We start from the raw sequence: 20,794 nt of genomic DNA, 5'->3' as shown, positions 1-20,794 counted from the left end.
AATGCTTTTCCTTAGAATTATTTTGTATACATGCAAATTTATTCCTTGCAGAATTTGAAAGTGACCAGAGATTTTGCAAAGCAAAATGTTTCAGTGGTAACACAGGAAGGTTTTAACCTATGTTCACTCAATCTTGAAAAACAACAGGACACTTAAACAGTTAGTTCAATGTCTCACTAAGCCTTTCAAATTATTTCTAACAATTTTCAAAGGTATCTTTTATTTCAAATCCACCAGTCCCTCTCCATCTCTGAGCCCTGCCCTCTTCTGGCTTCACTGCACTCTCTGGCAAGCCCCATCCTAGTGGGAGAAAAATGACTGCAAGCAACCGAAAGCTACCTTTTTATCCCAAGGCCAATAGAAAAGTAATCACACCCCTTCCTGTGTTGCTCAGATTACCATAACCACCAAGGGAAGGAGAACAGATACTAGATAAGCAGAACAGTAAGGGTTCACCACAGATGCCTCATCAGAAAATCCCATAAGCCAATGTAAAGGCAGAAAAGTCCATAGGTTTCCAGGTAAGACCACTTCCAGTGTTGCCAGTTCAAAGGACTTGCCATTCCCCAAACTGTGTCTCCAACTTCTCACCTCCAGGTCCCAGTTCACTCTCATATTGTGACCCCTCCTGCTTGCCAAAATCTTTTCCATGAAAAGATAAGTCACAGATGGCTTCCATTTGGAAAATAACTTATTAATATCCATTCATGCAGGCTTATGTTCTTAAATCATTTCCAAATCTACCAAACCACATTATTTATAAAATACATAATGAGATGCTTTCTTGTCTGTCAAATTTACTAGAACTTTTAATGCTTAGTCTATGACAAAAGAGGCATTTCAAATAATTAAGTGCAGTCATGTGCTACATAACGACATTTTAATCAACAACAGATCACATGTGTACAATGGTCCCGAAGGATGGATAGGATACAAGTGCATCCACAGGTAATAAGCACTGGGAATATGTCCCTTCCATATATTCAAACTGATAAATCCCTATTTTCTCTTCAAAGACTTTTAAGATAGCTTTTATTGGTTATTATTTTTCTTAATGTATGAACAGGCAAAAAGAGGAACCAAAACATCCAAATTACATTCAGTTCATCCATATGAGAAACAGAAGATTAATATCCTTACAAGGAGATTTTATGAACCAATAAGGAAAAGAAAATGTATTTAAAATATAGGGGAAATAATTTAAATAAATAACCATTTAAAAAGAAACATGGACTGAAGAATGAAGAAAATACATTAGTGCTCAAAAGCATGTAAAATTAAAACAATTTTTCCAAGATAGCATTCTTTTTTCCTCTCAAAAAAAAAATCACCTCAAAACAAGGAAGATAAAAGAAACAAACTCTGTTCATTGAGGGAAACTAGAAAACATGCATAAGTTTTAAGTCAATGAAATAGACAGAGAATGGAGGAAAGACCAAAAGGAAGAGGATCAAAGAAAACAGAAAAAATAAGAGAAAAGTAATTCTACTCACCGTTTAGCCAATGGAACATAGGAATGTGTAAGTACCAGCAAAGGTATGCTGGTAAATGTGTAACAATCAGTTATCAGAACAAAACCATGTGTGTGTGATGTAAATATAGATAGGTATAATGAATGTTATTACTATAAGAATGGATAGCAATAATACACAAGTAACAGTAGAATAAGCAACATTCTTGGTTGAAAATTCCATACCCAATTCTTATATCTGGTAGCCAATCTATGGTTGCAACTAATAAATAAGTGTAGCTACAACCTGAATGCTGACTGATATTTTAATTTATATTAACCAGTGACCGAATCTGAGATAATAAAAATACATGTCGAAACTTCACTCACTTGTCAGTGATGTGTGTACCTACTTTGTGGAGTTGGATAATAAATATCAACTGTAAATATTTTTGCCAAATGCTTGAAAAATGGCTGCTCAATTTTTATACTATTCACAATATAATAACTGCAGAAATGACACACTTAAGTCTAACTTGCATTATCAGCATTTTCTCCATCACTTTCTCAACCTTAACAATCAACACAATGATGAATCAAGCCCAGATCTGCAGTGTTTCCAATTTCCATGAGATAAACACTCTTACCATGTCCAAGTTCAGTCTATCATAGTGAGGTCACTGAATTAAGACTTGGAAAGAGTTGCCAGTGGTTTACCATTAGATAATCTTTACACTATTTATAGCACTTTCCACCAAAATTTATGATATATAAATTTATATGATATAAAAAGTTTATCTTTTATTCATTTATTTGTTATCTATCGCCCCAAATCCATAAAAGCATAAAGTTTTGTGTTTTATCTCTGTTGTGTACCTAGTGCTTAGGATAGAGTTTGATGTATAGTAGACTTTCATTAAATATTTATTGAATGAAAAATGAAACACTGAGCTTTCTCTCTGCAGGAAATGTTCTAGGTATTTTACATTTTTTAGGTCATAAGGCTTCACAGAACTCTTTGAGGTGGCACTATTATTTTTTCCTTTTTACAGATGAAATCAGAAAGTGACTGATCCAAGTGACCCAGAAAGTAAGTAGTGGACTCAGAGTTTAAACCTAGGCACTCTGGCTCCACACTGTTCATCACAGTAACTTCTCTTAGTATATCAGCACCATGAGGCTGGCAATGAGAAATTCCAGGATGTGTGCCACACTACAGAACTTAAAAGCAACCAGCAGATTATAGCGAGTGGACAGAGACAATATACTGGAACTGGTAAATTACCTGACAGGTTTAATTTTGCAAAAAGGCTTTTTACAGGACCACTGAGAATTGTGGGAAGAATGCCAAAGAAAACCATTGCAAATGATAAAAACAAGGCAATCATTGACTCCAGGAAAACAGTAAGTTGAATGAGAAAAAAAAAAAAAAAGTAATCATGGTATATTATTTGGCTCAGCAAAGAACAACATTTACAAAGTCATGAGAATGAAAATGATGAATTCAGATTTCATCAAAAATAGTCATGCTGGTTAGTTGGAAGGAGGAAAAGAGCAAAAACCCACCACTTCCAAATAGGACATGAAGTCACAGAAATATTGAGTTACATAAATGCAAAAGAAATATCTAGAATTGCACAAATCATCACTCCCAGTATGGAGGGCAAAACTTTTTGTTATATGTCATTTGGCACTGACTTGACATGGACCACTTTGATTAAAAAATGAAATTAAATCAAGAAGGTGGAAATTTTTTCCATAGTATTGTCAAAAGTTCAAAACATGATAATACCACTGTTGACAGACACATAACAGGCACTCATGCTAACTGATGATGCTATCTATTGATATCTTTCTGAAAGATGACTTGATTTTTTTTGTCTCAAATACTTTAAAAGTTCTGTTTGACTATGCATTTCTACTTATGGGAATTTGTCCAAAGAAGAAATTTTAAAGATCTGTACAAAGATAGCCAATTTTTTTATTACAGCGAAAAGGGAAAGAAATAATTCAACTACAAAATATTTGGACCCTACTTTGTTTTCTTTTAAGTTGGAACCTAAAATTTGCATATATTAATAGGTACAAGTACGATAATTCATTACATATGTACAATGTGTAATGATGAAATCAAGGTAATAAATACTTCCATCTCCTCAAACTTTAATCATTTTTCTGTGTTGGGAACTTTCATACTCTTACAGTTATTTTGAAATACATCATAGACTGTTGTAATCAGTACTTTCCTCACTGCGCAGAGAAAACCAGAACTGATTTCTCATCTCTCAGCACTTTCTTTTTGTACAGTGTTTTGCATGCTTCATCTAACTTCTTTCCATCTCCTTTCCCATCTGCCCTTCCAGTCGCTAGTGATCACTGTTTTATTCCATTCTTTTATGAGATAGGCTTTTCGGTTTCCATAAATGAGTAAGAAAATAAGTGGTATTTTAAATCACAGTGTCTATGTAAAGAAAAGCTATACAATTTTTTTTAAATTACATCGTGATTATATTAACCTGGAAACTTATTAATATTGAGGAAACAGAATAAAACTGATGGAAAAATAGAAAAATGGTCTCCTATTTTGTTTCTCTACCATAAAAGCATATATGTGCATCAAAATGTTCTAAAATTTTTGTAACTCAATAGTTATTGCTAGGCGATGATAATTTTGGTGATATACATTTATTTAATTTTGTAAATATCTACATTATAACTTTATGTAATGTATATGGTTTACTTGTGAGATTGTTTAATAGGCATTAATGCTTAAAAACTACTCCTTAAGCACAACATAACTTATTAATGATTCAAGGAGATTGTCAGAAACAAAGTGTATTACCTATGAGACCAGATTAAAAAAAATAAAATAAAAAAACTAAATCTCTTTGGTCTAAAATAATGAAAAATAATCTGTATTTGTCACATCATGAGGAATGTGATAAAAAGTTGATGCAGGGTTGTTCACAAAATCCAAAACACTAAAACAGGTCTGCAGAAGTTCAGAAAAAGTAAGATAAATTTTTTGAAGAGTGGGAATTAACTCTAAGAAATTATCTCATGAAATATAACATCTAAAATGTCATGTCCTATAATACTTAAACTGTTAGATTCTTTAAAGCACTCATTTAACTTGGGATGCATTTCTGACATTGTTATATTCAAGATTCTCATTTTTCCATACTTGGAATAACAGCCATTTTCTAGATTTCAAATTTGTCTTAACTCATGATATTTATATTTTGCTTCCTAGGTACCAGCAAAGGCCAGACGTCTTACTCAACAACTACCCTGCCGCCAACTCCATCATCCCATCCACCCAGCCAACCACCCTTGCCAGCGTCTCACCCAGCACAGCCACCAGTCCCAAGCCTACCTCCAAGAAACATGAAACCTTCCTTTGAACCCAAGTAAGCAAAAAATGATCTTGCCATTTCTTCACCAATATCTTGACATAGATTTTCAAACTATGCTTGACTGAGTTCTAAGGGTTCATGGGGAAGTTTTGGATCATACAGATGGGCAATGGGCAGAAAGAAGGGTTAGCCGAGCAGGTAGCTCTTGTACACCCGTGCCCTTTTAAGACTGAGCAACTCTTGTTTATCTGTCTCTTGTTGAGTTTCCCCTTAAAAGTTCATTTGAAGAAACTTCCCACTGCCTTTAACCAGTTCTGAAGTTTTCTGAGGTCAGCATACCCCCACCACCTCCTTTACCACCACCATCACAATTACAGTCATCACCACCAGGACCACCATCGTTTAGGATAGTCTATGATGTACTAGTTTTTTTAAACATTTTCTAGATGTTTATAGATCTTTATTTTATTCATTTACTTATATGAGGTGCTGAGAATCCAACCCCGTGCCTCACACACGCTAGGCAAGTACTCTACCACTGAGCCACAATCCCAGCCCTATAACTAGTTTTTTTACACAGGTAATTTCTAAAACCTAGAAAACTTTTCTTCTCTCCTACTTGTGTTCAAATTTTCTTAAAATAAATTTCTGACATTTTAGAAGTGTCAGAACTCTATGGGTTGTTGTTATACATGAGCTCTTTATCCATAATTTACCAGAATCACTGATTGAGGAAAAAGCAAGTGAACGATTGGAATAAAATGAAATGTTGTTTTAAAAAGAAATTTAAGCCAGGCACACTGGCACACGCCTATAATTCCAGTGGCTCGGGAGGCTGAGGCAAGAGGATTTTGAGTTCAAAACCAGCCTCAGCGAAAGCAAGGCACTCAGCAGCTCAGTGAGACCCTGTCTCTAAATGAAATACAAAATGGGGCTGAAGGTGTGGCTCAGGGATCAAGTGCCCCTGAGATCAATCCCCAGTACCCTCCCCTCCGCAAAAAATTTAAAACAACAAAAGCAAGCATAGATTGATTGATAAAACATGCTAGATCTTTTCTTTTCTCTTCTAGAAAATTGTTTCAGGTTATTTGCCACAAATAAGTAATGTCCCACGTACACAGTATGGCTTTCTTTACCTCAGTCTTCTTACCAGATTGACAGACTTTAGAGTGAAATTATTTGCATCCACAATCCATGTAATAGAAATGGCTAATAACAATATCATATTAACAGTTTTCCTTTGATGTTTCATGATTCCAGTTTAGAGCCGGTATTAAAAACACTTTTGTTATGGGTAGCCAGTACTATTTTTCATCTTAGTGTGCTTTATAGGAATTTAAAGTTAATACGTAAAGACGTTAGAGCAGCATAGAAATTATTATCTTATCTATGACCTGCTTTGCATTTTTATTTTAACTGTACACTTGGGCATTTGTGTTTATGAATGCTAATTTAAATATTCTACTACCTGATGAGATCTAGCTAACGAAGAGTATAAGAAATCTGCCTACTAACATGTAAAGGTTAAATTAATACTAGTTTAACAAAAATAACAGCTAACATATGTTCTTACATATACCTGATTTCTACATATTTTCCTTTCATACACACATATATATAAAACCATATTTCTCTTTCCTATTTTTTTATATTCACAAATTTAGCCTATCAAATTTCTATTTTAGTTGCTCTGAATTTTTTTTTTTATGTGACCCTTCCCAGCTACTGGCTTCAGTAAGGTTTCTGAATGTAGTGCAATTCTAGTGAGGAATTTTAATAAGTGATGTGAGCATGAATTCCTGAAAATTAATAAGGCATGAAGGACAGTGATTATTTGAAGAAATTAAGGAAGAAAGTGAGGAAGAGCATTTGGCACTATTCTTACTGTTTCAGGAGTCCCCAGACCACCCATGTATTTGATGATTTACTAAAAAGGCCTGCAGGACTCAGCATCCAGTAGCATTGATGGCTGAGCTTCCTTACAGTAAAGAGAGGAAGATAAAGGCAGCATCTGGAGACATTCAAGCCCAGTCTTCCAATGCTCCCTCCCTGCAGGCCTGAGAGGGCCGCAGTAAGAAAGCTCCTTTCTCCAGCTGTGCCCATTTCATGGTGCCTTGCAGGGAAGCCTATTAGAGAGGTGCCCCAAATTTCTACTTGGGCCTGATTACTTACGCACTTTCTTCATAGCAACCTCAAAATACTAGAATCCTACAAAGGAAAGTGAGTGTTTGCCACAAGTCACCTTGTTCTGTAGCCTACATGGAGGAAAGCACTCTTCCCCATTAGCCAACTCTTCAGACAGGGTGCAGGATTCTATAGAAGCTGAGTTTCCATATATAAGCTATGGGAAAACCTTGGTAGCAGACTGTCCTAATAAATAAGCAAATTCAGGCCTTCTATATTGACTCTTTTCTGAAAACCTACTCCCTAGAATCTGTCATGATAAGATAAGAAATAAGCTGTAGGAGGAAGAAAGGATTTCAAAACAGTCCTATAACATGGGCTATTACTTCCTTCGGATTCTGGTCAATTTTTCTACTTTGAGAGAAATTCTGACAAAGAAAGCAAAGTTAAGGAGGGCCTGCCAGTCAGCCAGGTTCAGATTCTTACCTATGATATTGTTTTCATCAGAGATTAGCAAAATCCACTAATAATAGTAAACTTTACTGCATCCTGATTTCCATCTTATTAAGAGCTCCTGTTAAAATGTGATTCATCTAAGAGTTGCCACCTTCTCAAAATGTATCCTCTTTGAAGAAAAATGGAAAGAAGCAAGAGATTTAGATGTTCTATTGCCTGGACAATCTGTATTTGGAGTATCTGCAAGTTAATTATAATATGGAGAAAAGAGAAGATGTGAAAGCTAAGGACACCTATATGATAATGTTCTTTTCAAAACAAAAAGTGTCAAAACTTTTTAAGCTTGCATTAGTAAGCTCAAGTAAATTCCACAGTGAGGAAATATCTAGGTTAGAAAACTCCCCCAGGGAAGGGGAAGCCAGATACATAGAGGAAATGACACCAAAATGGGTCTTGATATTCAGGCTCAAAAGCTTATAATTCACATGAAGGGGAAATTCATGGGTAAATCTGCAGATAGAAATGTGGAAGGTATGAGTGCTTCTGCGCTTCTTCTCCCGTTACCCTTCCAAATGTCTGCATGGGTCCCCAAGTCCTCACCCTGCCAGCCTGCAAGGGTTCCTCCCTCTCTAATCAAAGTTCACTCTCAAGTGAAGATCAGATAGATTTTTTTTAACCTTCATTTGACAAATATCTTTTGAGTCACTCCATTGTGCTTTTGGAATCAGAAACCATCAGTGGATGAACCAAGAATCTCTGCCCTTGTAAAGCAAAGGGGCAAGAGAAAAAGGAACAAAAATCATACACAGGTAGCAGATACTGTAACAGGAAGTGTCAAGGGCTGTGGGAGAAAATAAAGCAGGGTTAGGTGGTAGAGGGTGAAAAGTGTGGGGGACAGCGATTGCCACTTTAATGGGAGAGGGGAAGCAGCTAGAGAAGCAAAGACACATGAGAAGACAGGGAGTCAGTCAGGTGTGACTGAGGAGAGACTCTTCAAGGCAGAGAGAGCAACTGGGAAAAGGTTAAGAGGTTCAAGTAGTAGGGAGGAAGTAACCACACCTGGAGTAGAGAGAGCAGGGGAAAGAGTAGTAGGAAAAGAGTTAGCTCTGGCAGGGTCTTGGATGGAGATTGTGGCTGAAATGAAGCCCTGAGGTGGGAGCAGAGCAGTCATGTTTTCTGACTATGTTTTGTCAAGATCACCTTCACAGATGTGCTGAAAAGAGACAGTAGTGGGAAGATGTCAAAGCAGTGAAACCAATTAGACAAATATTGCAGAAGCACAGGCAAGAGATGGAGGTGGCAGCGGAGGCAGTGGTGAGAGGGATCCAGAGTCTGGATGTATTTTGAAGGTAAAAACAACAGCATTTGGATTGGGGTATGAAAAAAAAATTGAGGGATCAAGAATGATTTCCAGGTTTTTGGCCTGAGCAACTGTAAGGACAAACTGAAACGAGAAGGCTACGGGGGAAAAAGTTTTGAGGGCAGGGAAGCGAGGAGGTCACGGTTATGTTAAGTTTAAGGTTGTCACTTAAGATTCAAGTGGGAATATTGAGGGGGCAATTGGGTGTCACAAGTGGTGAGTTTCAGAGAAATCTCTGGGTTAAAGATACAGATTTGAGAGGAACGAGAACATATTCTACACTTAGAGTCATGAGGCTGGTAGATAAGAAAGGAGTGTAAATAGAAAAGACAAGAAATGAGGCCTTGGGCACTCCCACTCCAGGAGACCTGGGATGAGAAGGGGCAAAGGAGAATAAAAAGGAAGAAGAGAAACAGGTGGTGCCCTGGAAGCCAAGCAAAAGGAGCACCTAGGGAGGAGGCAGAGAGCAAGCGCATCAGAGGCTGTGAAGAGCCCACAAGGGAGGGTGGGGAGGAGGGAGGGAATGGTCAGGAGGGTTGGGCTTGCCAGTCTGACCAAGTAGCTTTAAAAGAGATGAAAGGGGAGGACCTGGAAAGAGCCAGTAGAGACAACTCTTTTAAGGAGAAAAGGAAACCAAAGGAACAGGATAGTAACTGGTGGGAGCAACAGGATCATGAGAATTTTTCTAAGATGGCAATGGCAGTGTGTTTGTATGCTGACGGGAAGGATTCAGTAAAGAGGAAAACATGATAACGGTAGGGAGGGGAGAATTCCTGGAACCAAGGACTAAAGCCACTTCAATCTAGGGAGGGATTGGCTGTCTCCAAAACCAAATGACTGATAAGGTTATAGTTCTCCCTGGGGTGGACAGTGGAATCTCTAACTGGGATCAAGGCAGGAATTGCAGGAGATAGGGGGCTTCTATCAATCCCCTGCGGTCTGTTCTGCAGCTTCTGAAGCTGTTCCCAGAAAAATCTCATATTGTGTCACTTGGGTTGGAATATCTTGAAGGTGTAAAAGACTGAAGGCTGGTAAGAATCAAAAAGTCATAAATAACTCTGAAAGTTAAGTAGCTGAGGCCAAACTTATATGTATTTTAAATTGTATCATTTCTCCACCTAGTGGTCAGAATACAGTTCATCTACATTTTCTGCTAGTTTACTTTTTTGAAGAACTGAAATGGACCCAAAGACCATGTTTATCATTATCAAGCTTCAAATCAGCTTCTTTTAATGGAAAACATGTCTTGGTACCATTTCCTAAATGAATTATAATTTTAACAGCCTAACTAATTCTTCCAATGAAAATTGAACCAGCGGTTGAGTGTTTTGGCATAAAAGACAAATTATATATTATTGGTAATAATGAGACAGGAAAAGTGAGGTAATGAATGAGAAATAATAAATAATGGGAAGTGACTAGAGTGAGAGAAAGAAAAGATAAGTAACTCTTCCCCTCAGACCACTCAAAGTTAGTTGAAGGGGTTGTTTGGGGTAAGAATTTACCATTGCAACATTTTAAGTCATGAAAAATGCTTAAAATTTTCCACAGCTTGAGACCTTCCATATCAGTTGACCACTACCAGAGAGTCTTACCTAACTCCATGGAAATCTTTGTCTTAGGCAAGTCAAAGTTTTAAAATTCCTGTGGGTTAAGTGTAGGAAGGTATGTTCCAGAGGAAAGGTCACAGGATTTTATTCTTGATGAGGACAGGTATGGAACAAAGTTGTATTTGATGAAGTGATGCTTAGATTTCCTCTTTCTTCCTTTTAAAAAAAACCTGGTAATTAAAGACTAAATTCATGAATAGCAAATAAGGTATGAAGAACAACAGCTTTACATCTTTAAATGTCAGGAAATAGAGTGCTAATAGCTTTCTAAAAATGACGGTCATGGTAATAAATTAACTTCACTTTTCCTTTTAATTCTGTATGCCATAACTTCAAAACAAAGAGCCTTGGTGAAAGGGCTTCCTGAATAGACTCATTATCACACCTGATAAGTTTTCTTTTCTTCTCCTCCACCCCTCTCTCTATTCATTTTTTGTGTAGTTATTTTGTTGTGACTGGTTCTTACTCTCTCTGTGCAGCTTCTCTCAATGTCTGGAATACTTTGAAAAATTGGTGACAGTTTGGTCTAGGTTTATTCAGGACATTTTCTCATATTTCTCTTATATTTTCCCCTGCCATTGCTACTGTGACCATTATTTCATATTTATTGAATACTTTAATGTTATTCATATTAAAAATTCAGGCCTATATAAAATGGCATTGAGATTTATATGCAGCAATGTTGAATTCATGACTACATGTGAGCACACAAACATCTATAGGTAATAAATGCTTTGCATAAATGTACAGGCACACATGTATGAATGTGCTACACAAATGCCCTTCATTTTACATGGATTTGTTATTCATCCAGGTGTTTTAGGAAGTGAACTGTAAGATCAGTGATATTTTCTATTCAATATCCTTTTTCACTGATGGTAATAATTCACCTTAGTAATAAAAGTCTCTTGGTATTACTATTACATCATTATTTCATAAAAATCAAAGTCCTACCATGACAGAAATTATTTTAATACTTTCTAAAAATGATAAACATAATAATAAATTAACCACCAAAGAGATGACCCCTTTCTTCAAGAGCTTTATAGTCTGGTAGTGAGAAGAGAGACCTGTAAGCAATTACTATATAATTTCAAAGTAGTCCAAGATATTCACAATAAAGGATGGGTGGATGACACATAGAGGCAGCAAGGAGTGGATTCTGGGGAACCGGGGGTAACTCTCCAGAGGCAGTGTTCAGGAGATACAGCACAGGAAGACCACAGCAGGACATGAGGAGAAAGGAGGATTATTTCAGAGAAAAGTAGCATGGGCTAAGCAAGTAGAAACAAAACCAGAGCAATTGATGCCCTATATCAAAATATCCAAAAGAGTGAAAAGTCTCCCAACATATAGTCATAGAAATGACTAATGTTTGAGAATATGAAAAAGTTAATTCCTCTGACTCAATCATGACACACTACATACAAGTATAAAATTATCCTAACATACCCCATAAATATGTACAAATGTTATGTCAGTAGAAATATGTGTTAATTTGGAAAAAGAAACCTATCATAAGAGGTCACATATTATATGATTTCATTTTTAGAAAATGTTCAGAATAAGCAAATCCATAGAGACAGAAAGTGGATTCATGGTTGCCAGATGTTGGAGAAAGGGGTACGAAGGGATTTCCACATGGGGTGATGAAAAACAATTGGAGCTAGATAGTGGAATAGTTATACAACATGGTGACGTGCTGAATGTCACTGAACTGTACACTTTGAAATGGCTACAATGGCGAGTTCTATGCTATGCGTGTTTTATCACAAGCAATAATCAAACAAAAAAATAAAAAAATTAAATAAGGATAGAAATGGAGATTTTGAAAATAGAGAGCTCCACAGAATTGTTAAAATACACCTTTGTAGGGAGCAGGACAGATACCAAGTCATGTACACATGAGGGGCTCATTTTGTTTATACCAGTTTCACATCCTGCCTTTATATCCCCAAAGTTCCAAAACACAACAACAACAACAACAACAACAACAAAAAATGAAAAATGTTTAAATTAAAAGAAAAATTCTTCTGAAGCCACAAATGTGAGCCCTTTTCATGGTCATTAATAAGAAGGTATTCCCAGCACACACTCTTCAAATGGGGTTCATTTTGCAACCAGCATCTCTCTCTTGGGTCCAAGTAACACTCTTTCCTGATTCTTAAAGTGGTTTGAATATTGAGCCTGAAAGTGATATGTTCATGTTTTCGTTTGTGTTAGAAAAATCACTTCAGCAAAAGTTGGAGGAGAGACTCTCAGGGTGGGGAAGAGGAGGAACAATTCCAATGGTCACAGGCCAGGTGGCTACTGCAAGAGACCATTGCCAGAAATGATGTAATCCTGTTCTCACATCTAGCAGGAGAGAAGGGAATGATGGGAACAGGAAAGTGAATTATAGGAAATATTAAATACAGAGAATTGACAGAATTTAATGATTAATGTGAGGATGAGGAAAAGTGAGAAATACAGGATGACTTAAAGCTTGGTTGGAATTGTGAGTTGTGGTTCATTCATTAAGACATAAAACTACAGGGAAGACAGGTGTAGGTTGGCAGGAAAGAGGGAAACCTGTTTCTGAGTTGCTAATGTAAAGCTGGCTGAAACTCAGGAACTCAAGGAGGCCTGGACTAGGGATTTCAACATGGAAGTTACCAACATTAAGATAATGTGTGAAGCTGTGGTAGTATATGAAACCATTCAGGGACAACTGTAGAGTGGAGGGGGTAAAAAAAAGTGAAAGAAAAGAAAGCAAAACCAGAACACAAAGGCAAAGGAATAGCATCACTTGGAGAGGAAGTTAAAAGAAAACAAACCCACAAAGGAAATTGTGGGATAGTGGCCAGAGAGACAAGTAAGCCAGGAGATATTTCTTATAGAAACAAACAAAGGCGGTTCAAGGAGAGCAAAATGGCCAGTACTGTCAAGGGCTACAAAGCAATGACATAAGAGTTAGGCTGAGCAGTGTCCAGTGGCTTTGGTAGGTAAGATTTTTCAAAGTAGTTTTAGTGTGAAGAAGACAGACTGTGGTAAATGAAGAAATGAGCAGGAAGAGAGGAAGTAGGGTCAATTTTTTCTGACTTGGTTGCAAAAAGTAGAATCATCTTATGGTAATGTGGAAGATTCAGAAAGGCAGACACGTGAAAACTCTTTTTTTTATAGAAGAACTTAATTTAGTTTAAGGTAGAAAACAATGACTCATATTTAGGGATGGGGAGCAAAGGAAGGAAAAAATATAAATATCATTACAGTACTTGGAATAAAGGGGGTAGTTACTGAGAACTCAGACACAATTTAGAACACAGATGAAGAGAAGAATTTTGTAGGAGAAGGTGAGGGCGGGAATAAATTTACTTTCTTAAGAGGATTCAGATCTAATTATTGCTGTTTTATCAGTGAAATAAGAAAACAGGTCATCTGGTTATAGGGGAGAATGAGGGAGGAATAGCAGATTTGAGGAAAGTGGTGAAAGTGTTTACAAGTACTGAGAAGGATGGTGCAAGTGAAGGTTAACAAGGAAAAAAAGTAAGGAGATAATAGAAGAGCTCTGAAGGCAGAGTTGAGGATGGATACCAATTATTTGTAATGTGCAGAATCACTAAGACCAGTGATTTTCTCCAGCTGTGCTCATCAATCTACGAAAAGGAGTAGAAAACATAGGTGACCACATAAACATGTGAAATTTGGGGAGTCCAACTATTGATATTGATGTTAAGCATGGTAGAGTCTAAACCACAAAGAATGGAAGTAAAGCCAAGTGGAAATAATCTGGAGAAGAGGAAGGAGTTGGAATTGGAACCAAACCCATTAGGCATATATAACAAAGAACCAATCAAAAGCTTTCAGAGTCCCAGAACTGATCAGTTGGTACACAGTATATTTAATGGACAGCATGATCACTCCCACAAAACAATGATTAACTCTGTGTCCACTATGAGTGGACAGTGCTGTACTTGAGCTTCTCAATTCTCCATTTTCTTGCCACAGTAGCTATGTATAGAATAGGCTAAAGTCTCTTCCGGTGGTGTCTCAAGTTTTCAATCAGGACGAGTATCAAAGAGGAAAGAATAATTCAGACAATAATTCTTGTTCTCTTCTCCATTGTAAGGTGAGCATCTACTTGTTCCAGTTTCACATTTTCTTCTTTTGTTTTCAGAAACTCCATAAATGAAGAAAATCAAGATGGTGTCATGCACTCTGATGGTAAGGGGCAGAAAAATAGATTGTTACCTCAGTACAGAAATTTGAATTAATCATTCTTGTAGTGACACTAACGAGTCATTACCATTGTTATTCCAGGCAAGATCCCTCTCTTGATTTACTGAGTTATTTATTTCCTTATGTCCCATGATTCACTCCCTTTCTGCCCCTTGCCTGCCATAGACAAATATCCTAGTGTACTTAACATGTCTGTGTTTATACATACTCTTATTATGTTATGTAGATATACATTTAATTTACGTAAACAGTATGTCATAGGTTATTCATTAATATTTTTGGAATCGTCAACACAAGATGTTTTGGGGTCCCATTCTGACACATGTGTTCATTCAACCCTTGTTGTTAACTGGTGCACAGCACTCCATGGTATGCATCACACTTTAATTGCCTCCTGTTCACTGGTACTACAAATGATACCACAGCTTACCTTCTTGAGCTTATCCCCCTGTGAACCTCCAAGAGACTTCCCGTAAAATACATATCCAGCAGTGGAATGGCTGCTCATCAGCTCCGGAGTACTTATGTTGAGTAAGCAGGACTGGGGAATGCTCTCCAGGAGTGATGCTTTTATCTACATTCATTTCAACAGAGATGAAGGTTCCAACATGGCTACCTTTCTCTGCACGTGGCATTGTTCAGCTTTCCAATGCTTTCCCAGTCTTACACGTACAAAATTATATCTCATCTTAATTTTAAGATTTTAATTCATAATTTTCTTTCTTACTCTTGAGCTTGAGTACTTTTTTTTACTTATTTATCTCTGTGGTTCCCTCCTTGGTAAGTTGCCAGTTTTTATCCTTTGACAATTTTTTTCCTGGAGTTTTAGCTTTTCCAGTTCACTTTCAGGATTTCTTTTATATTGCAGATATTGATTTCATGTCAATTTCAAACACTGAAAATATTTTTTTGCCTTTCTGTTTGCTGTCAACTTAGTCCATGCTGTGCTTTCTGGGACATAAATTTTGATAGCATTGAATTCATTAATTTTTGCTTTACGTTATATGCTTTCTAAGTTTTGTTTAGAAAGTCTTCCTTCCTAGGGAATAAAACTGTTCTCTTTCTACTTTACATGAACTTCATTTCTTACATTTAGGTCTTAACCTCTTCACTGCCACCTTGGAGAATTCAGTAGTAATCTAGATTTGTTGCCTCATATCTGGAACTGGTTTTCTCTTTACCATACTCTATAAACAATCCATCCTTTTCTCACTAATTTAAAATGCCACCTTTATACTATATCAATTCTGTGTGTGTATATGTTTGTGTATTATATGAATGTGTATATGTAAATTTCTGTCACTGAACTTTTCAGTCTATTCCATTGGTTTGTCTGTTCTTATGCCCATGCTTCACTATTTGTATTAAAATACTCTTAATATTACTAACTTACTGCTCTCAATCAATATTGCATTATGTCTTGGTATCTGGCATAGTTGATATTATATGAAGCTCTTGAAGAGTAAAATATTTTAAAAATCTAATTAACTTGATTTAGTTGATTCATGAAAGAAAATCCTTGGGAACAAATGAGTCAAAAGTGTGAACTATTTGTGGTTTCTTTAAATAATACTTTGTTCTACATGAGCCCTTAGAACCAAATATATCTGCCTTACTTAAAAAGAATAAAGGGTGTTTCAATTATTTTTTTGCTTTTGCATTATTTTTCTAAAGTCAATAAAATTAGTTTATAATTAAGTTACAGCTATGAAAAAAAACATAGTAAGGATCTAAGACATATTCTGTTTTGTACTTCTACATCTCTGTTAATGCATGAGTTCTGTAAGATTATGAACTGTTTAAAATATTATCAGATTATATCTAAAAATCACACATTAAAGTGCCTCTTAATTACAATGTATTAAATTTATTCTTTTTAAATCCTTTAGGTACTGGAAATCTAGATGAGGTCAGATTTTATTTTTCTTTTTATATTTTACTGTTATCATTAGAATATTTAACAATTATTGTTACTTGCTTACTATTGTATTAACAAAATGAAAACTTTTATAAGCAGGGATATTTTTACCATTTATAATCTTACTTCATTCAAAATGCTTGAGACATTAAAAACCAATCAGTACATGAACTCATGTAGTGTTGTGGTACTGAACATAAACATATCTATTCACACATCTCAATGATAAAGCAAGATAAAAAATGAAATCCTTTTGTGCTTGTTTCTTAATCTGTCTCTCAAGATAAAAAAAAAATTAAGTAAGCCAAAATTACTTACACTTAAATTGCATAAACTCAAATACTTGCTTAACAAAATATTTGATCAATAAAATATATTTGTGTTACCTTTTTGAAGAATTGAAATTAATCATTATCTATGTTTTTCTTGACAGGAACACGAAAGTGAAGGAGAAACATATGAAGACATGTATGAATTACATTTTCTACCATAATAGTTTTCTTCTAAGATAAATACGTTTTGTAAGAGGGAATGTGGGTATATACCAACACCAGGAGGACAAGCTTCATTTTTTACAAAAATGATTGGCATATAATGATAAACTTTATTTCAATACAAAGAATTTTAAGTTCCTCATTTCTCTAAGGATTCTATAGAGGACTCTGTTAACAAGCGATCAAGTGAAAGGTCAGAGACCTGTGGACTTCAAGAAAGACCACGGGCAGGGAATCAGACATAGGAATCTGTATTTCTTGCTTTCTGTGTGTCCTTGAGCAAATGAATTAATGTATGTGTTATGCCTTCTTTACCTGGGCACCGGTGGCCTGTGAGATGCAGTTAGCATGGTATCCACATGCCAAAGTCGAGGTTGCTGGAAACATGTTAAAAATGCCAAAGTTCCAGCTGGCAGGAAAGATGTTAAAAATGACTCCAAAATGGGTTTCTAGGTAGTCTAGGATTAAGAAATCCTAGTGGGTAAAAATAAATATGAATGTGTTTTCTATCATACATTGAGTTCAGGTGTCTTAATTTTCTTTACCTTACCTTAGTTCTTATTCACCCAATTTTAGTTCTTTTCTTTACCTTAGTTCTTATTCACCCAATTTTGTCCAAAGTTTCTGAATTAAGGGGTGCAGGTGCACCTGTGAATGCATGCTCATGTACACCTATGAAAGAGAAAGATTAATAATTTTGTTCCTGCCAAAAGATTAATAATTTTGTTCCTGCCAACACGCAGCAAAGACAGGGCCTTTCCAAACAGTGTCTTCCACTTCTTGCCACAAGTTGTAATAGGAAGCAGAGACCCCAGAAGCCAGTTCCAACCATGTTCCTCCTACTGGTTTTAAAAACAACTTTGCACATCCAGGATTTTGACCTTCACCTACACTTCAGAGACCATTTTCTATTTTGAGTAGAAACCTCTCTAGGTAGTGAGCCCTGACCCATGGAAACCTGCAGATGTGCAAACAACCTAACAATTTGTGTTCACAGAGAAGCATCCAAAGAAAGAGACAAGAAACGGGAAAAGGAGGAAAAGAAGAGATTAGAGCTAGAGAGAAAGGAACAGAAAGAGAAAGAAAAGAAAGAACAAGAATTAAAGAAGAAATTTAAAGTAAGAACTTAATTGCGAATGGGTGAAAGAGTAACATCTTTTTGTAAATTTCACATAGCAGGGGCATCATTCTTGAAAACTTACATAGTTGGAGAATTACTTAATCACGGTCTTGAAAAAGTATCTATCTTCATGACATTCCCTTTTTTGGTCCCATACCTTATCTTATCCCTGCACTAAAAAATGTAATATGATGAAATACAAATAAAATATAATTTGGAAGCTTGTAATTTGTAGGTACCTAGGACATTTTAAGTTGATTGAGTAAAGGAATATTTCATTACTCAACTCAGCTTGACCTTCCCCACTATACATTTCCTACTAGCCTATTTATGCCATAAGTTTAGGATCACACACATAAATGTTCTGGTGGCATCTAATGTCATTGGTACAAAGGACACAGATGCCTCCTGGTTAAAGCAGACCTGTCTCAGAATAACATTTCTTGAGCTATTCTAGTTGCTGGTGTCTGGACCTGACTTACTTCTTTTTTCCCTGGATTTGGGAGATTGAGTTCAGGAGTGCTCTGCCATTAAGTTATACCTGCAGTCCTTTTTAAATTTCATTTTTGAGACAGGGACTTGCTAAATTGCCCAAGCTGGCCTCAAACTTACAGTCCATCTGCCTCAGCCTCCTGAATAGCTAGGATTACAGGTGCCCACCACCACATCCAGTTCTGACTTAAATTTTTGCCTTTATTTTAAGCTGGTGTACAAGCAGAAATATGATGCCTGCTATTTCTCATCCCTCTTTGTCTACCTCAATTTCTCATCTGTCTTTTCTTATCTCTGATAATTGAGTGACTTCTAATACAACCACCACGAAACACTGCTCTCACAGGCTGCCCTTTTTTGACTATATCATCTATATTAATATAGCCCATCTAGTCTGGGTCTGACATCTCGAGTGTGTTTAGGATGATTATCTGAATTACAAAACTATTTTTCATGAACTCATATCATGTTGCTTTAAATATTTATTTCTCTGAAGCATTTAATATACAATTGGAATTATAACAACTTGATTTACCTATAACCCTCTAGTAGATTTATTTATCAAAGCATAGATTCAATTTCATGATGCAGGAAAAACACACCAACTTAGAGTCGGTTGGACAGATGTGGATTCAAAAACCACCTATACATGAGTTATGTGATCTTGGGCTTAATACTTCTCTAAGACTCAGATTCTTTTTTCTAAATTTTTATTCTTTGAAGTGAGAATAAATGGTACCTTTCCAGAAAGTTTGTTACAGAATTAACTAAAATATTGTACAAAAGTCACTGTATCTATTATAGGTTCTTATTAAATTTTTAAAAAGCTACTATATATAAGTAAATTTTGATTGTAGTATGAATATAAAAGTGTTTTACTCAGAATGCATGGCTACCAATGTTTACACTTTTCAAGTAAAAGAATTAATTTACTGAGTGAGAGAAAGAAAAAAATCTATATAATGTTCTTTTTTCACTTTTGCGGTACTGGAGATTTAACCCATGGTCTCACACAAACCAGGCAAGTGTTCCACCTCTGAGCTATATCTTTAGACCTTTATTTAAATTTTATTTTGAGAGAGAGTCTAGATAAGACGATGAGGCTAGCCTTGAACTTGCAATCCTCCTGCCTCAGCTTCCCAGGTAGTTGGGATTACAGGCATGTGTCACCACGCCCAGCTGTATGTTACAGTTTTTATGAATGTATTATTTGTAGTTTTCAAGGAATGATGTGAGATTTTTTGCTTATTTTGGAAATAAAAGTTTTTCATTATTTCACTCATTCAAAGAATATTTTTAGTAAGAAAAATAGAGTATCATGCTATACTACTATGAATTCAAAAATTTGTCACAATTAAGCCTTTTTTGTTGTTGTTGTTGTTGATTTTGTTTGGTACTGGGATTGAACTCAGGGGCTTTAGGAGCTGTATTTCTTCCCAGTCAATATCATGGCATACTATAATTTAACTTAAATTTTTAAAATTTCTTAGTGGTATATAATTACTTACCATGGCATTATAAATTTGGTAAAATAAGGCACAGCATCCCCAAAATTCACAATGCATATTTGCATATCAAAAGATCCAAGAAACCTATTTAGAATTAGAAGTTTAGAATTCATGATCTAAACTAGATTATTCCCAGGGCTGGACATGTAAGTCAGTGATAGCGTGCTTGCCCAGCATGTCTGAGGCCTGGGTACTGATAGATTACTCCCTTGCTGTCCAGGAGTTCGAGACAATGATAGAACAAATAAACAAAAAAAAAAAAAAAAAAAAAAAAAAAAAAAAAAAATCAACATCTTACATAACATTTGCTTGGGTTTTCTTTTTTTCTTTTTCTTTTCTTTTTTTTTTTTTTTGTGTGTGTATGCTTTTTTTCCCCCTATTTCTGAAATATTTTCTCCTTTACAGCAGATAATGTCCTCTAAATTTATAGTGCCACTAAGTTTTTTAAAATAAGGAAAAGAAATTTCTTTTCCCACAAGTACAGCCTACCACCAACAACCTTTCCCTTTTGTGCTTTAGGCATGCAGAGATCACCAGAATAGCTGAGGGGCTTGGAGTGTGTAGCTCTGTGGTAGAACACTTGCTTAGCATGCACAAGACCCCGAGTCCAGTCAATTTCCTGGATCTATTGAACCTAATCAATTTCTTAGATCATTAAAAGAGAGAAGGAAGGAAGGGAGGAAGGAAG

General features: G+C 35.9%; 1 protein-coding gene across 3 annotated transcripts in view; it reads left to right on the top strand.

The window, feature by feature from the left end:
• The window catches only part of Fyb1 (FYN binding protein 1), a 148,621-nt gene that overhangs the window by 96,272 nt on the left and 31,555 nt on the right, over positions 1–20,794 (top strand). For all 3 annotated transcript variants that reach the window (XM_047556469.1, XM_047556467.1, XM_047556468.1), the window contains exons 3-7: positions 4,704–4,860; positions 14,513–14,559; positions 16,464–16,483; positions 16,926–16,960; positions 17,984–18,104. In XM_047556469.1, coding sequence (XP_047412425.1) covers positions 4,704–4,860; positions 14,513–14,559; positions 16,464–16,483; positions 16,926–16,960; positions 17,984–18,104 — 380 coding nt within the window. The remainder of the gene's footprint in view (positions 1–4,703; positions 4,861–14,512; positions 14,560–16,463; positions 16,484–16,925; positions 16,961–17,983; positions 18,105–20,794) is intronic.

Source organism: Sciurus carolinensis, chromosome 6 (assembly GCF_902686445.1).
Source record: "Sciurus carolinensis chromosome 6, mSciCar1.2, whole genome shotgun sequence".
Taxonomy (NCBI): domain Eukaryota; kingdom Metazoa; phylum Chordata; class Mammalia; order Rodentia; family Sciuridae; genus Sciurus; species Sciurus carolinensis.
The sequence above is the reverse complement of the archived record's forward strand: the minus strand, read 5'-3'. Positions and strand labels throughout refer to the sequence as shown.